General features: G+C 39.0%; 1 protein-coding gene across 7 annotated transcripts in view; it reads left to right on the top strand.

Moving 5' to 3' along the window:
- Positions 1 to 163: 163 nt before the first annotated feature.
- Positions 164 to 14,213, top strand: part of LOC123977553 (nesprin-2) — a 73,082-nt gene continuing 59,032 nt past the window's right edge. For 6 of the 7 annotated variants that reach the window (XM_046060317.1, XM_046060311.1, XM_046060312.1 and 3 more), the window contains exons 1-20: positions 164 to 235; positions 480 to 646; positions 1,278 to 1,428; positions 1,519 to 2,417; positions 2,539 to 2,697; positions 2,803 to 2,953; positions 3,178 to 3,333; positions 3,738 to 3,905; positions 4,040 to 4,141; positions 4,365 to 4,568; positions 5,722 to 5,927; positions 6,974 to 7,081; positions 7,778 to 8,075; positions 8,523 to 8,701; positions 9,625 to 9,940; positions 10,819 to 10,983; positions 11,170 to 11,502; positions 11,651 to 11,787; positions 11,972 to 12,101; positions 13,307 to 13,477. In XM_046060317.1, the coding sequence (XP_045916273.1) occupies positions 558 to 646; positions 1,278 to 1,428; positions 1,519 to 2,417; positions 2,539 to 2,697; positions 2,803 to 2,953; positions 3,178 to 3,333; positions 3,738 to 3,905; positions 4,040 to 4,141; positions 4,365 to 4,568; positions 5,722 to 5,927; positions 6,974 to 7,081; positions 7,778 to 8,075; positions 8,523 to 8,701; positions 9,625 to 9,940; positions 10,819 to 10,983; positions 11,170 to 11,502; positions 11,651 to 11,787; positions 11,972 to 12,101; positions 13,307 to 13,477 (4,122 nt within the window). In that variant the 5' untranslated portion in view covers positions 164 to 235; positions 480 to 557. Of the gene's footprint in view, positions 236 to 479; positions 647 to 1,277; positions 1,429 to 1,518; positions 2,418 to 2,538; positions 2,698 to 2,802; positions 2,954 to 3,177; positions 3,334 to 3,737; positions 3,906 to 4,039; positions 4,142 to 4,364; positions 4,569 to 5,721; positions 5,928 to 6,973; positions 7,082 to 7,777; positions 8,076 to 8,522; positions 8,702 to 9,283; positions 9,344 to 9,624; positions 9,941 to 10,818; positions 10,984 to 11,169; positions 11,503 to 11,650; positions 11,788 to 11,971; positions 12,102 to 13,306; positions 13,478 to 14,213 lie in introns of those variants that run through there. The other variant, XM_046060318.1, reaches the window with a different exon arrangement.

The following is a 14,213-nucleotide window of genomic DNA, read 5'->3' as shown; positions in this document are numbered from 1 at the left end:
TTGTTTTCAGTGTAGTGAAATAAGAATAAAAGACACTAGTGAGATGAACTTGTTGTCACAGATTATGCAGCAGGCTCTGTTCTCATGTTATATTGAAACAATCTTTCACTGTAGGTACCGAAAGTCCTGCTTGGTATTTCAGACAGAACTCCAGAAGAACAAGCAACATTTAGAGAAGTGTATCCCAGGCCCAGTCTCCATTTCCACCCTGCAGAACCAAAAGAAGCAACTACAGGCAAGTTGAAGCACAGCTTTACCATTTTATGTTTGTAATCACAAATTATTTGATAAAATTAGAATTTAAATTTTTCAAGCTTAAAGCATACTAAGCTGTGTATAACGTGTGTTTCTCTGCATCTTGGTGTTTTTCTGCAACCTAAAACCAAACAATTGTTAAGCTGTCTTTTGCTCTCATGGTCAAACTTTGCAATATCAAATTATTGCTTAGATTTCTTTGTAAATGTGTCTCTCCGCAACAGACTTTAAAACAGGAGACAGAGGCACTATGGTTTGAATTTGAGCTCCAGTATGCCCAGATATCCCAGTTCTCCCATCTCATGACCACGGAAGATAAAGGTCAAGTGGAAAAAGCCTGGGAGCAGCTGAATCAGCAGTGGAAAGGCCAACAAATGTGCCTACAGAGCAGGTACTGTGCACCTCTCAGATTAATGTAAAGTATTTTATTTTATTTTATTTACTTGGATCTCTTTTAGCTCACTGGCACATAATTGCTAATTCTTCTTTTTTTTATATTGTCATATACATACATTGGCGCATATTGTATACTGTAGTGTACCTACATATATACACAAAGTAATTAACCTGTGTTCACATATAAAGCCAGTCTGCAAACCTACTGATGATATAATACAATAGTGTGGGATAACTATAACTTGCTGTACTATCACTGTATACTGTATTAATTATTGTAATGCATTCTGTAATTTAACAGTTCTGACAATGAAAGTCTTCCCTTTTCTGTTTTTATTTTTGGTAATACTACTACCCACACAATATTAGTGTATTTTAATCATTAACCCTATCAGATATATTGTATAATTGTAGCCAGTGTTATTTTGGAAAATCATTAATAACATCACTGCAGAATATAATTTTACAAGGACTGTAAATATAATATAAGAAGAGTTTGAAATTTTATTCTTGACCTTGAAAATAACTTGCCCACTTCAAGGTCTATTAAGTAGTTGTTCTGGAGCTTTCAATCATATTACATGATCTTTAGTAAGTAACATTGTTTTCACTTTGGTTTGTGTCAGTATGGCATCTCTAGAGAATACTGCAGACCTGTTAGAGTCTGCAGATGATCAAATCACACTGATCACAGATAAACTGGACCAGATCATCAGAAAGTCTGTGGACATCTCCTCCTTCACCTTGGCTGATCATAGACTTGTATCAGATTTAAAGGTACTTTTATGTTTTTTAAAATTAATTACCACTTTAATTCTGTGAGTGAAATATGCAAACATTATTATTAACCCCCCTTGCATTACCCAGGAGATGGACGATAGACTGCAGTCTGAAATGAGAAACCTCTCAGAACGACTCATTGAAGAGGAAAGACCGGGGCCCGACACCACATGCCCTTCATCCCTCTGCCAGGCTCACAACAACGGTATCCATCATCTCGATCAGCTCAGACAGCGGCTGGAGAAGTTTCAGTCAGCTGCCCAGGCCCTGGATCAATTCCTGGCCACAGTGCGTGAAGTCAAGGCTGAGATTTCAACCGTGCTGGCGAACCAGGACCCCAGCAGACAGCAAAATGAGGCAGACTGGGAGCAGGAGAGACACTCTTGGCAGGCTACAATGCAACAGAAGTTGCAGACTGCTGTGGAACAATCTGATAGTGTTGACAGCACTTTAAAGGCAGTGGGGATGACTCTGACCATTGATGGTCCAACAGTGACGTGCCAGGATGTGGTGACATCATTGTCCCAGCAAGCTGCGGACGTGGAGAAAGAGCTGATGAGAGCCAGGAAGAGGGAGAGAAAAGATGAGAAATTTCTAGTTGAAAAGGAGCAAATCAAAGAGAATGAAGAGGTGAATCGTTTAGAGATACGTCAGAAAAAGACAGGGGATGATTCAGCACAGCAGGAGCATCCCACTCCAAGTATGATGGAAGAGGAGACAGAGTTGGAGGCCAAAAGGAGTAGGCTGGAAGGAGATATAATGATGCAAAGTGAGGAAGGGAACAAGGCTCAAACATGGAAGTCTGAAGGTGATGTCTTAAAAGCCAATGATGGGAGAAGAAGAAGAAGTCTGGTTAAGAAAGAGGGCGAAGAGAAGGAGAGCTGTGTCCAGAGGACAAGTGCATTGTTAGGTGCTCTGAGGGAGATTAAAGAAACAGCTGAGCAGCTGAGGTTAAAGGAGCCCACCCTACCTGCTCTGCAACAGAGGTACAACACTGACTGAGTCCAAAAATAAATCATTCCTAGTGTGTGTTGCTGTTACTTTGATTGCGTAAACCTTGTGGTATTTGAACACTAAGAAAACTAATGATTATTTCATCTGCTGCAGGTCACGTGCCTTGACAGAACTGGAAAGTCGTCTTGCTGCCCACCTCACTGAGCTGCAGTACATACAGGAAGAATCCTCACAATCACGAAACCCTGATGTGAGTCAAACCAGAGAGGTGGAGGACGTCTGGGAGGAGACCAAAAAAGCTGTAACTGAGAGGTAAAGAGAGCCGTTTCTGTCTTGATTAATTAGTACCGGTATGTTGAGTTATGGTACTTTACTGAGTTTAGTGGATGGATGTGTTTTGTTATGCATCACATACAGGCTGGAGCAGTGTAATGTCGTAACAGAGCTGCTGAAGAGGTTTCAGAGCATTCGTGGTGAGCTGAGTGGGACACTGCAGAGGGCAGAGAGCACCATCAGTGAACAAGCCTCCTACATGGGGAAAGACAACCTGCAGCGACTGCACACTAAGGTATACCACACTGTTTAACTAAGATGATGAAGGAATACACCTGTTTTGTAAGTTTGGGTTGTTAGCCAACTTGCTAATGAAGTACAGTCAACAACCAATTCTTCTGTGTGTCTGATAAATCATTGTCTCTGGTTCTTCATGAGGACCCTTGGTTGAGGATGTTTTATACGTGTGTGTGTGTGTGTGTGTGTGTGTGTGTGTGTTTGTGTGTGTGTCTTTCTCAGGTCCAGGAAACAAAAGCAGAACTGAATGGCCTTGGGGATGGCATAGAGGAGGTCCGCAGTGTCTGCAGGCAGCTTCACACTCATCTACGGCAGATCCCAGAACTTATCATCCCATTTGAGGGTGAAGCGGATGCTCTCATGGACCGCTGGCTGGATGTGAGTGCAGTCATGTCAGTTAAAGTTTTTGACATTATTTCCAATACTTTATACAATTACTTTTATTGTTACCTGTGTCTGTGGTATATTATGTTTAATTAATGATAAGATGTGGTAACTTTACTTTAGCTTTAATTATTTTACCTTTTTGTGGATGTCTGTTGTTCTTGCAGATTATTGTATTAAATGTATTTCTTCAGTATTTTACCTACTGTTATTAAAGCAGGCTCGACTACACAAATTATACCTCTCATTTTCTTCTATGTGTTGCTGATCCCATAAGTAAACTAAAGATAGATAATAGATAATTATCATTGAAAATATCTAATTTCTAATCTTACGTTGAGTTTGGTTGTGTGTTGTAAGGTGAGTGCTAACATTCATTGCAACTCAAATTCTTGCAGATATCGGAAAGAACAGATTCCCACCTTGAAAATATACACCTTGGCCTGACTCTGTGGGATGGGATCCTCCATCTGGGAGCAGAGGTGGAGAACTGGACTGCCAATAAATTGGCAGTATTTGCTCAATCTCCATCCTTTCAGACAGAGGAAGACATCAGTGCCTTGCGGGTAACGCTGTCTCGCTGTTTCATTCTTTAATACACAGGTTCAGGCCTGTCTGGGACGCCTTATGGGAAATGAAATGTTCTTCAGATTTCTGCAGTTGCTTTAAACAATGATCATCTCCCTCTAACTGTCTCCAGAATGAGATTGTGGCCCAAGAGGAGAATATGGAGCGTTTCCACCGAAAAACTATTGAGATTCAGGTGCTGCTTCAAAGCTCAGAGCCCCATCTGGAGCTACAGGTACAGCATGTAATTTTTGATTTAGATTTTCTATCTAAGGTGTTGGACACCTTTTTTTGTTTTTGTATCACGAAAACAGTAACCAGTTATTGTTGCAGGTTGTGGTGTACATTACGGCTGACTTTGTGACTTCTGAGACTGTTAGGTAGCACTATGTTAGTCATTTCAGATGGTGGATCAGATTGGTTACAACCGCTTTCTTGATTGATTTTGCTTTGTCTAGGTTGTCGAGACTCAGATGAGAAAGAAGATGGAGCAGCTGAAAGAGCTTGTTTCTGAAGCTGAGGATGTTTACAGGCAGTTGGTAGCTGCTAAAGGACAAATTACTGCCAGGATGGCTGAATGTTTTAACTCCCTCCAGAAGATTCAGGACTCCCTCCTCACTCTTAGTGGTTCAGATGTTGCAACAGTCCTTGCAAAACTTAAGGTGAGTGCTTAAATTGCTACGGTATGCTTCTGTTGTTGTGACTTCCCTTTATTCTGATATCTTGGTAATGAAGGTAATGTGTAGAAAATTGAATTTTTCTTTAAAGCTTTATACTTTAATGACTCTTAACATTTGAATATTTCAATGCATTTTATTAAGATGACAAATTAGCTGGATTTTGAGTGCAAATAACATCAGTAGTAACATACAGTATAGACCATCTAAGTCATCAACATGAAGGAAATGCAAAGGAAAGCAAATATTTTAGGCAAACATTCAGCAGCAGAACTCTACCACATACAGAGGAGACTGTCCCTATACTTACCTTGTTATCTTGTCAGAACAACAACATAAAACATCATCAATAGCTACATTCACATTATAAGACAGCATATGCTTGAATTATCTGCAAACTGTTGAACATATTAATTAGAAAATCTAAACATCTGCATTCATTCATTTGTTCTATAAGTTACTTTTGGCATATGTTACCATCAGTGATAACCAAATTAGCCAAACTAATAATTAAATAAGTAGAAGTAGCCATGTTTGAGTCCTAATGATGGAGCATACTTGCTGCTTAGGAAATCTTTTTATCATTTCACTTAAGTTTGTCTGTCTGGAGCAGAATTGTATAATGACGTCAGCTCTGTTTGGGCCTGTGAAGTGAACCTACTGAACTGTAGATAAAAAGTATTTTAATGATACTATACTATATGTCAAATCTGAACATGTGACACTGGTGCGCCCCCAGTAAAAAGCTATGGTAGACAGCGATGCATATAGACACTGAAACAAATGGGTTGAAAGCAACATAATCTGCACCAATTTTCACCAGAATTGTTTCATATTTGTTTAAAGGAAACTCTTGTTTTTTTGATGTCTTACAATCTATTTATTTGTAATGTGTCTTGTTAGATAAACCGACTTACTATAATATATATATATATATATATATATATATATATATATATATATCATAATGATATGATAGAAGCTATAATAATGTAAAAAATTCCACACATAGTGGCTAAAGTTTGACAACAAAGTTAGAGTTCATGTAAATGTCTGAGGTGACCAAATTAGAGTCGACAGTGATGTCTAACTAAATGCTAATCACTAATAGAAACTAATAGTAATTTTTCCTCTACAGGAACTATTTTGTGAGCTCCAGACCCAGGGTGAGCAGACAGAGAGTCTGCTGGAGGATCTGCATGTTATGGCCTCCATAGCAAGTTCATCCAGCCTACAGAGTCTGTCTGTGGACGGGATGCAGCTACAAGATAAAGTCAAAAACACCCATCAGCTCTTTTCTGAGGTGGAAGAACAGACTGAGAGGAATATCCAGGCCCTCAACAGGTAACTGCTTTGATGTTTCATATTCATGATTCATTTCATGGCTGGTATTTCTGGAGCATGTTCAGATTAGAGGATGACATTTTTTTTGGTAATCCTGCTTGTCATGGGACTGCTGTGGGATTCTTGCAGTATGGTCAAGTCAATTCTTTTTTTTTACTCTGTTTTGGGATTGGTAGAGGACAGGATTATTTTTGTGGGAGCGGCATCAGACAGGAGTGAAAATCCTTATCTGCTAGTTCAAATGCTTTCTGTTTCTTTGTCTAATAGCTGCTTGATCACTTAACTGTGTTTTAAAGGTTATCATCAGGGGATCTGCATAAAGAAACAAAGCAGGCAAAACCAGACTTTACCTGTCTGAAAATAGTAACTAATGAGTCTGAGTTTAAGAGCTATGTGACAAGGACTATGTTCAGAAAAGCATACAGATTTACAAGAATAGATATGTAGTGCTAAATCATAAACATCGTACGTGTAATTACTCAAAGTAATCTGTTTTGTAATCCATCAGATTGGGATCATTTTTACAGTATGTTTGTGCTGACTGTCTGAATCTATACACTCATTTTTAAGTTTTGTGATTCTAATGTTTCACCTTCAGAATTATTTGTACCAATAAGTGAAACATACCACAGGGTCTGACAATACACACATACTCATTTGCAAGTGCTCTGTCGCACTTTGAAATGACTTTTTCACATTGACAGCGTACACAGCAAAGAAATCTACATTTGGTGTGCTGTGTCCTTAGATTCACTGTACTGTATATCTTTCACAACATGATTTCAAGGATAAAGTTACATATAGAATATCCCCAGATTTATCTTTGAAACTCTGTAGACACAAGCTCCAAGTACAAACTGTCTACAGTCATACAGTCCAAACACAAAAAAAGACAGCAGAACAAGTTCAACTTGTTTTCTGAAGTCAGTCTTGTACTACTACCATTTTCTCACTATGATGTAACTTTAATCTACTGTGTATTGTGCATACTGTACATACACGTGTCTGTCATGCCCATGTCTGCATTGTTACTGTATGTGTTGTAGGCTGCAGAGGGTTAGTGCGCATTTGGAACAATGGTTGCAAGCTGTTGAGGAGAAAGCAGTGAAGGAGGAGGATCTTAGTCTCCTGCAAGAGGAAGTACTTCAACAAAGGTAAACTGTTTTCTGATTTGAGATATATGCTGTCCAGCTCTGTGTGCAAATAAGCAAATCTTGTATAAAGTTGTGGTCAAGACTTTACAATTATTTATAAAGTGTTATCAGTCAGTGTGCAGGGCAGTATTCTGTATATTTAGTTTATAGTAACATTTTACAGGATATAAAAAATAGAAGGATAATGAAGATGTACATACGTTCATTTAGACCTAGAAGATCATATAAAAAGCAGTAACTAAAATCCGTAATAAAGTAAAGAAATCCCATGTAGGCATACATATTGTTGTGGTTTTCTTTTTAACGAATCAGGTTGTATAGCCTGTTATTCACTAGAGATGACTGAGTTATTCTTTACAACATGACTGTTGTCACACAAAAGGTTGAGAAATTGTAGATCAAGAAATAATTAATGAGACAACTTATTATTAATCCCACTTTCCATTAATAGTGCAGGGGACAGCAATTTTAAAAGGCCAGAATTATATCACAGACAACAACACAGTTAAAACACATTGTTTTAATATGAAACTTTATTAGTTAAGTGTAGTATTTTGATTTTGATTCTTCTTTTTACTTAATAAACATGTTAGTACATAACCTTGACTCTGACAAAGAGGAAGCTCTTAACTAACATTTGAAAGTGTGAATAACAATTAACTGATCATCAACACACCTCATATTATTTCCCCACAGGGTGAGAACAGAGGCCCTCAATCAGCTTGTGTCAACCTTACAAAGCAGCCCACTTCAGCAGTCTGCTCTGGTGAAAGAGAGTAGCAAATTGCTGGAACGATACCACAACTTTCAAACCAACACACTGCATGGCTTCATGGAGAGGCAGAGCTCTTTGAGCAGGGACATCGGAGCGTTTCAGAGCCTTTCAAAGTCCACTCAATCCTGGTTTGGAGATCTGAGACACACTGTTGACTCTCCACTAGGTGAAAGCCTTGATATCCAGAGTCCCGTAGAGCAGAGACTTCACCATGCTCAGGTAAGAAAACATTGACTTAAGACACAGCAGAGGTGTTTTCTATGAGTGTTTACTCTTGAACACCTTAGGCTGAATCACATGTGTGCGGAGTACATTTTTAAATAATAATAATTATTAATAGTACTTTAATAGTATTTTAAATAACAAATCATTTTTATTTTGTTTCACGTAGTTCCAAAAAGGCAGTTGTTACAGTGCTGTTGAATACCATTTAAGGGTGTGGTCACACAGATCCATTGTTTCTTTTGATCTACATTTGTTTCTTCTCCTTCAATAAGGAGTGTGCACTTGTTGTTGTTGTTGTTAAAAATTTTTTAAATGAATGCACAGATTTAAAAAAAAAAATACGACCTGTAACACACTCCTCAGTCCGTGCAGTGACAGATTGGTGCACTTGCAGTGAAACGTGTTAAATAACTAATCTGTAAAAAACAAAAATTATTTCAGGCTGTGGTAAGTGCAAAGGCAGAGGGGGAGGCTCGCCTTGAAGAGCTCAGAGTAATTGGAAATGATATGAGCCACAGACTGTGTGATGGAGACGACCTGAAACGTGACATTCAGGAAACCATTCAGAAAACGGAGGAGCAGTGGAAGGACCTTCTCCAGTCAGTTGAGTCTCATCACAGGTGAGTGGAGCCAGTGTATGGCTTTTCTTCAGTGATTGCAGATGAAACATAAAAGGGATGGGTTTAAAGAACTGTGAATCTTAGGTTTAATCTTGGAAAAGTTAAAGCAATAGTTATCAACACATAATCTGTGCCAAAGGTTTGGTGAGCATTCCTATAGAATGACATTTTGACCTATGTAGGTGTCCCCCACATATTTCAGTCCTCCTTGTCTTTGCTTTATTTGTTCACCCACAAAAAAAAAAAAAATTCCCATCTTGTTTACTTTTTGCATCCAGTGAGTTTACTTCTAAGCATTTATTCTCAATGGCTGCTGCCTTAGCATGCGTGTGGCGATGAATGTGCCAAAGTGAAGCTATACCTGAACATAAAGTACATGTCTGGTCCTTGGTTATCCATTTTCTAGGATTTTAGGGAGGCAGAAGCTCATAAGTTGCTCCTAGCATGAATCTAATCATGTCTGCTTCTGTGCATCACACTTCCCTGCAGCTAAGACTTTTCCTTTCTAAACTCATCCACTGGCCCTGCTTTGCCTGAGAGACTCTTGCACACCTTCGAGTTTGCTGAAAGGCCTGACGTCTCTGTACTCTTAATGCCATCAACCATCAATCTCAACCTTGAGAGTTTCATCATACCCCCTACGTAAACTTTTAACTTGCTTCTCTAACATTGCTGGAATTGCCTCTTCATGTATATAAAATCTCCCACTTGAAAGCACACCCTTTACAATTGAAATACTCTTTGCCTTTTGGCACATGGTGGTGTTGTGGTGTGTTTTGTTATTCATGTATGCCCTTATGGGTAGTAAGCGCTGCCCTCACTGAAGACTCTCTCCCTCTAAGACCCGACAGTGAAATTGTGGTAGTAGTGTTTGAATTTTTGATGGTTTGTTATACTCTCTTTTTTTTCTCTTGGTGCCTCAGTGTCCTACAAGGTGATCTAGAGCTCACCTCCTCCTACCTTGCCCAGAGACAGCAGGCCTGCCGCACAGTGGAGGCGCTCCAGCACAGAACTGCTCGGCTTCCCACTTTATTCCCCTGGCCTGGCACGGCTGAGCGCAGACAAGTCTGCCTTCTAGCCCGTCAACTGCAGGATGAGACTGAGTCACTCCTATTGACTCTTACCAGCCTGGCTGAACAGAGGAGGGAGATGACTGAGCGAAGCAGCGACACCATCTGGAAAGATTCCTCCTCGGCTGAGCTGGAGACCTGCTTGTCATCACTGAAGGCAGAGCTGCTGGTAAGACTTTTCATAGTCAAGTGATTATTGATGGTTTAGTACAGGGATTCCCAACCAGGTGTACTCATAGCCAGGGAGTACATGGAAAGATTGTTGAGTAGCTTAATTAATTATGAACTGATTAAAAAAAAGAAACATATTCATATATATGAGGACATCCAAAAAAGGATAGAAAAAATTGGTGTGAGGTTGATCTTATTTAAACTTGTTAAATTAGGCTACGTTTTACCATTGCTTGAAAACTAATTAGCAAGTTGAAATAGTTGGCTAAAACAAAAATATGAAAATCACTAAATAGCCATTATTATATATCTATTATATACTGTAAATATTATAATAGTATTATATTGTGACAGAACCACATAACTGCAACTTCACAGTTGATTCCAGCTGAGAACATTATGTGTCGTACCCCTCTCTCTCCCTTTTTACTGTCCACCACACTGTCTGATCTAATTAAGGTGAAAATGCCCCCCCAAATAAACTTCAGCAAAAACAAACAGTTGAAATATTTTGCTAATAAAAATGGATTAACAGTTAAAATACCTAAATAAAAATAATGTATAAAAATGTTTAATAACTTATTAGCTAAACGTAAGTTGTAGATAAATGGTTAAAAGGTTCAACTTCTGCCACTCCAAGTGGTAGTAAAACGTTGAAAATTTTGGTGACAGTCACCTTTAAACCAATTTAAATGAACACACATGGAACATGACAGGTTGGGTCCATGAAGGGATACTTGAGCTCATCGGATAGGGGTGTAATGGCACATCAGATGAAAAAGGTTGCAATCCACAAGTTTAGCATAATCACAATAAGTCTGTGAAATGATATATAAGCCCTCTGACTGTGGCTCGGTGTGCCTGAAATGTCCACAGGGTGTGTGTTCCCGCCTCGAGGAAGGTGTGTGTAATGAGGAACATTTTGGCCAGTTGCTGCAGGAATGCCACCATAAATTGACATCCCTGCAGGAGAAGATGTCAGCCTGTCAAGCCCAGAAAGAAATCTCAGTTGGAATGATCACTGATGTACCAGCTCTGGAGGTGAGGTCCATTAAGAAAACTGACCTGGTGAATCATGTTCAAGCTCCCTTACATTTTTATTTCCTTCTACATTAAAACCACACAAAAAGAAGACATTTTTATTAAGGGGATAGAGAATTTTCTAACTTTTAACCACCTATATTGTACACAAAACACACTTTATCTGTCACTCTCTCCACTTTCCAGGCTTTGCTACAAGAAGTAACAGACACAGAAAAATGCCTTTTAGAAATTCTAACACTGAAGGACTCTATCACAGCCAGTTCCACAGCCGAGGCCCAGTCCAGCCTCTCCCAACAAGTCAGCAACCTCCAAAACCACAAGATGGCACTAGATAGTAGCATCAGAGAGGCACTGCTCACTGAGATCAGCAGCCAGGGAGTTCAACATGTGAGGGACGAGGTATCCTGTGTACAGTCAGCACTAAAACACCTGGCTGAAGATGTTGGAAATCTGTGTGGGAACCGTGAAGCGTTGCTTGATATCAGCCAGCTCAAACAGCAGTGGTACACAATACAGGTATTGTTAAAGGGTCCAATCAAATTTTATTTTATCCCCGAATAACAAGTTTATGGAGGAACTCGTACTTCCATCTGCCCACATGCCTTTCTTAAACACATTCACATGGGAGACAGTATGATCAAAGAAGCAAAAATCTCTCTCTTAGGATTGTGATACCAGGCTGAAAGAGTTGGCAGCAAGAGTTAACAACCTGCAAAAGCCTGCAGAGTTGAGCAACACACAAGAAAAGCTTCCTGCAGCTGTAATTTTGACCATTGATGCTGTTGCTAAAGACCTTGACAGGTACTTTACCTCATTTCACATTGCAAAACAGAAAATTTGCATTCCTCAGAATGATTAAAAATCCAAATGTTTACTCACAAGATGCATGGAGACATTTATTTTAAATGTATCGTGTAGAGTTTTAAAAACAACTTGTCATCCTGAAATTTCTTCTCCCTCTCTCTCTCTCATGTTCTCACTTAAGCTTCAGGTCCATTTATCTACAAAAGAAGCAGGAGTGTTCCGAAAACACAGCTAACAGGGTGAGGCAGGTCATCAGCCAGCTGCATAAGTGGAGCCAAACAGTACAAGCTGAACCTTCATCAGCCAGCCCGGTAAAACCCACCAACATGTCCATACATTTGTCTATTATTATTTTATATTATTAAAACCCAGAATATTAACAAATATGCTCATTTACATAATAAGCTTTAGAAAAGCAGGGAATGCATTGCTATTTTTGTAAATCTGCACAGTTGTAACCTTTCTTTACAATATTAGATTTAGATTTAATGAAGCTATAATCTCGCCAAACAAAACTAAACAAAGTGTCATTCATTAAATTCAGTTTAAATGATGAGGCTGATTTATTCTATACTTTTCCCATTGGAAGAAAAGACTTTTCATCTTTTCATCCGATTTGTTGTCCATAAGGAAGATGTAGAATATGGCCAGCCTTATCCTGTTAATATGAATTTTTGTTTATATGTGGTCCACTCAAAAAACTACTTTAGCATTCATATACTATAAACCTTGTAAGATAAGGCTGTTTCTCAACATTATCATTTTTCCGTTCCATATAAAATAGGCAAATAAAACAATGTAGCCATCAGAGTCTGCTTTGTCCTTTTTAAAACCGTTATATCCAAAAAGAAACAAAGTAAAAGCTGTTAATGCGCTCGATTTGAACCGGCCCTTGATGCCAATGTTTATTGCCTCGAACTTGTGGAACAGAAGACGCTCCCACCAAGGCAAAAAAATACAGCCATCCAATTCCATTTGGGCATGCACTTAATACAAACACTTGTGTTTTGCTGTGTCTGGCTTACCATGATTTTTATACCTAACAGGACCTTTTTCGTCTTTTGTAGAGCAGAGGTCCATCCTCTACTCTCTGATAATAAATCAAGGGGAATACTTTCTCTTCTTTGTGGTACATGGTGAACATAATAGATGTTGTGATTACTAAAGATAATAAACGTGTTGTGACTCATTCTTCCATCAGCCTTACCATCTGCCACTGCCAAAAACTCCGATATCTGAGTGCCGCCCGCCTGTGGTATTCCTGTTTTGCCAGTGCTCTGAGTGATATTCTTAGTTTGTTCATGTACAGTAACAGACTACCATTTATTAATGGTAAAATGCCAAATGATATACATTTTCAGCTTGTATGTCTAAGCATTACATCAACTAGATAAGGTTTGGGGTTCATTCTTGAAGCATTCATGATCTGATTTCTATATGCTATATATCTCAACAATTGTGTGATCAATTGTAATAAATTTTGTGATCCCTTAAATTTTTCATTTCTTTCTTATAGGCAGCTGTGGATGAGGGTTTGTTGCTTCAACAAGCTGTTCATGACGTGCTCTCAGAACGAGATTTTCTTCTACACTGTCTTGGAAGAAGAGCGACAAAGGAACTGGAGAAAAGTGCTTCCGATGCTCTCAGTGAAAGCAAACCTAAAGTTGAAACTTTATCTAAATCCCTGGTGAGTTACTCTTCAGTCACAGAATTGTACCATCCAATGTAATAATAATATAGGATTTTGTGCTTTATATTTATGCTCAATTTTATAGGTTTCACAGGTCAGTCAAGGTCACTGTGAAGAGGTATTGGACAAATATTTGTCAGGCAGAGTTGTTGAAGAAATTGCTCCTTCCCCTTCTGCAACTGATAACAAGGAAAACTCTGATCAAAATGACAACAAAATTCAAACCAAATGCACTTTGGCAACAGCCGAAGAAGATGCCTTTGTCTCTAATCAAGTCCCATGTGCAGAAATCCCAGATGCTGTCAAATCAAAAACCCAACAAGAATCACAACAGTTAACATCAACTCCACCAAAAATAAACTTGAAGACTGATCTCAGGCCAAAAGATGATACTGGCACTGATAACAATCCTTTAAGCAGTGGGTACAGGACACTTCCTGGAAATAACACAGAGCCTTTAAAGTCAGATTCGCTTTCTGCTCTCAGCAAGAGTTTAATTGCTTGGCAAGAGAACACTGAACCATTGCAAGAAGACACTACCTCAACCCAGGACTCAAAATTGTTAGCTATATGCACAAGCAATGCCAAAGAAACCAATTCAGCACACTGTGTCACACCTCTGGTTGGATTCGCAGCAACAAAGCCAGACTACGTTCCCCTTTCTACCTCTGAAAAGGTGTCTGAAAATCTAGCAGCACAATCAGAGGCATTTAAGGCAGTTATAGATGCTCAA

Source organism: Micropterus dolomieu, linkage group LG10, assembly GCF_021292245.1.
Source record: "Micropterus dolomieu isolate WLL.071019.BEF.003 ecotype Adirondacks linkage group LG10, ASM2129224v1, whole genome shotgun sequence".
Lineage (NCBI taxonomy): Eukaryota > Metazoa > Chordata > Actinopteri > Centrarchiformes > Centrarchidae > Micropterus > Micropterus dolomieu.
This window is presented reverse-complemented; position numbering and strand designations above follow the sequence as displayed.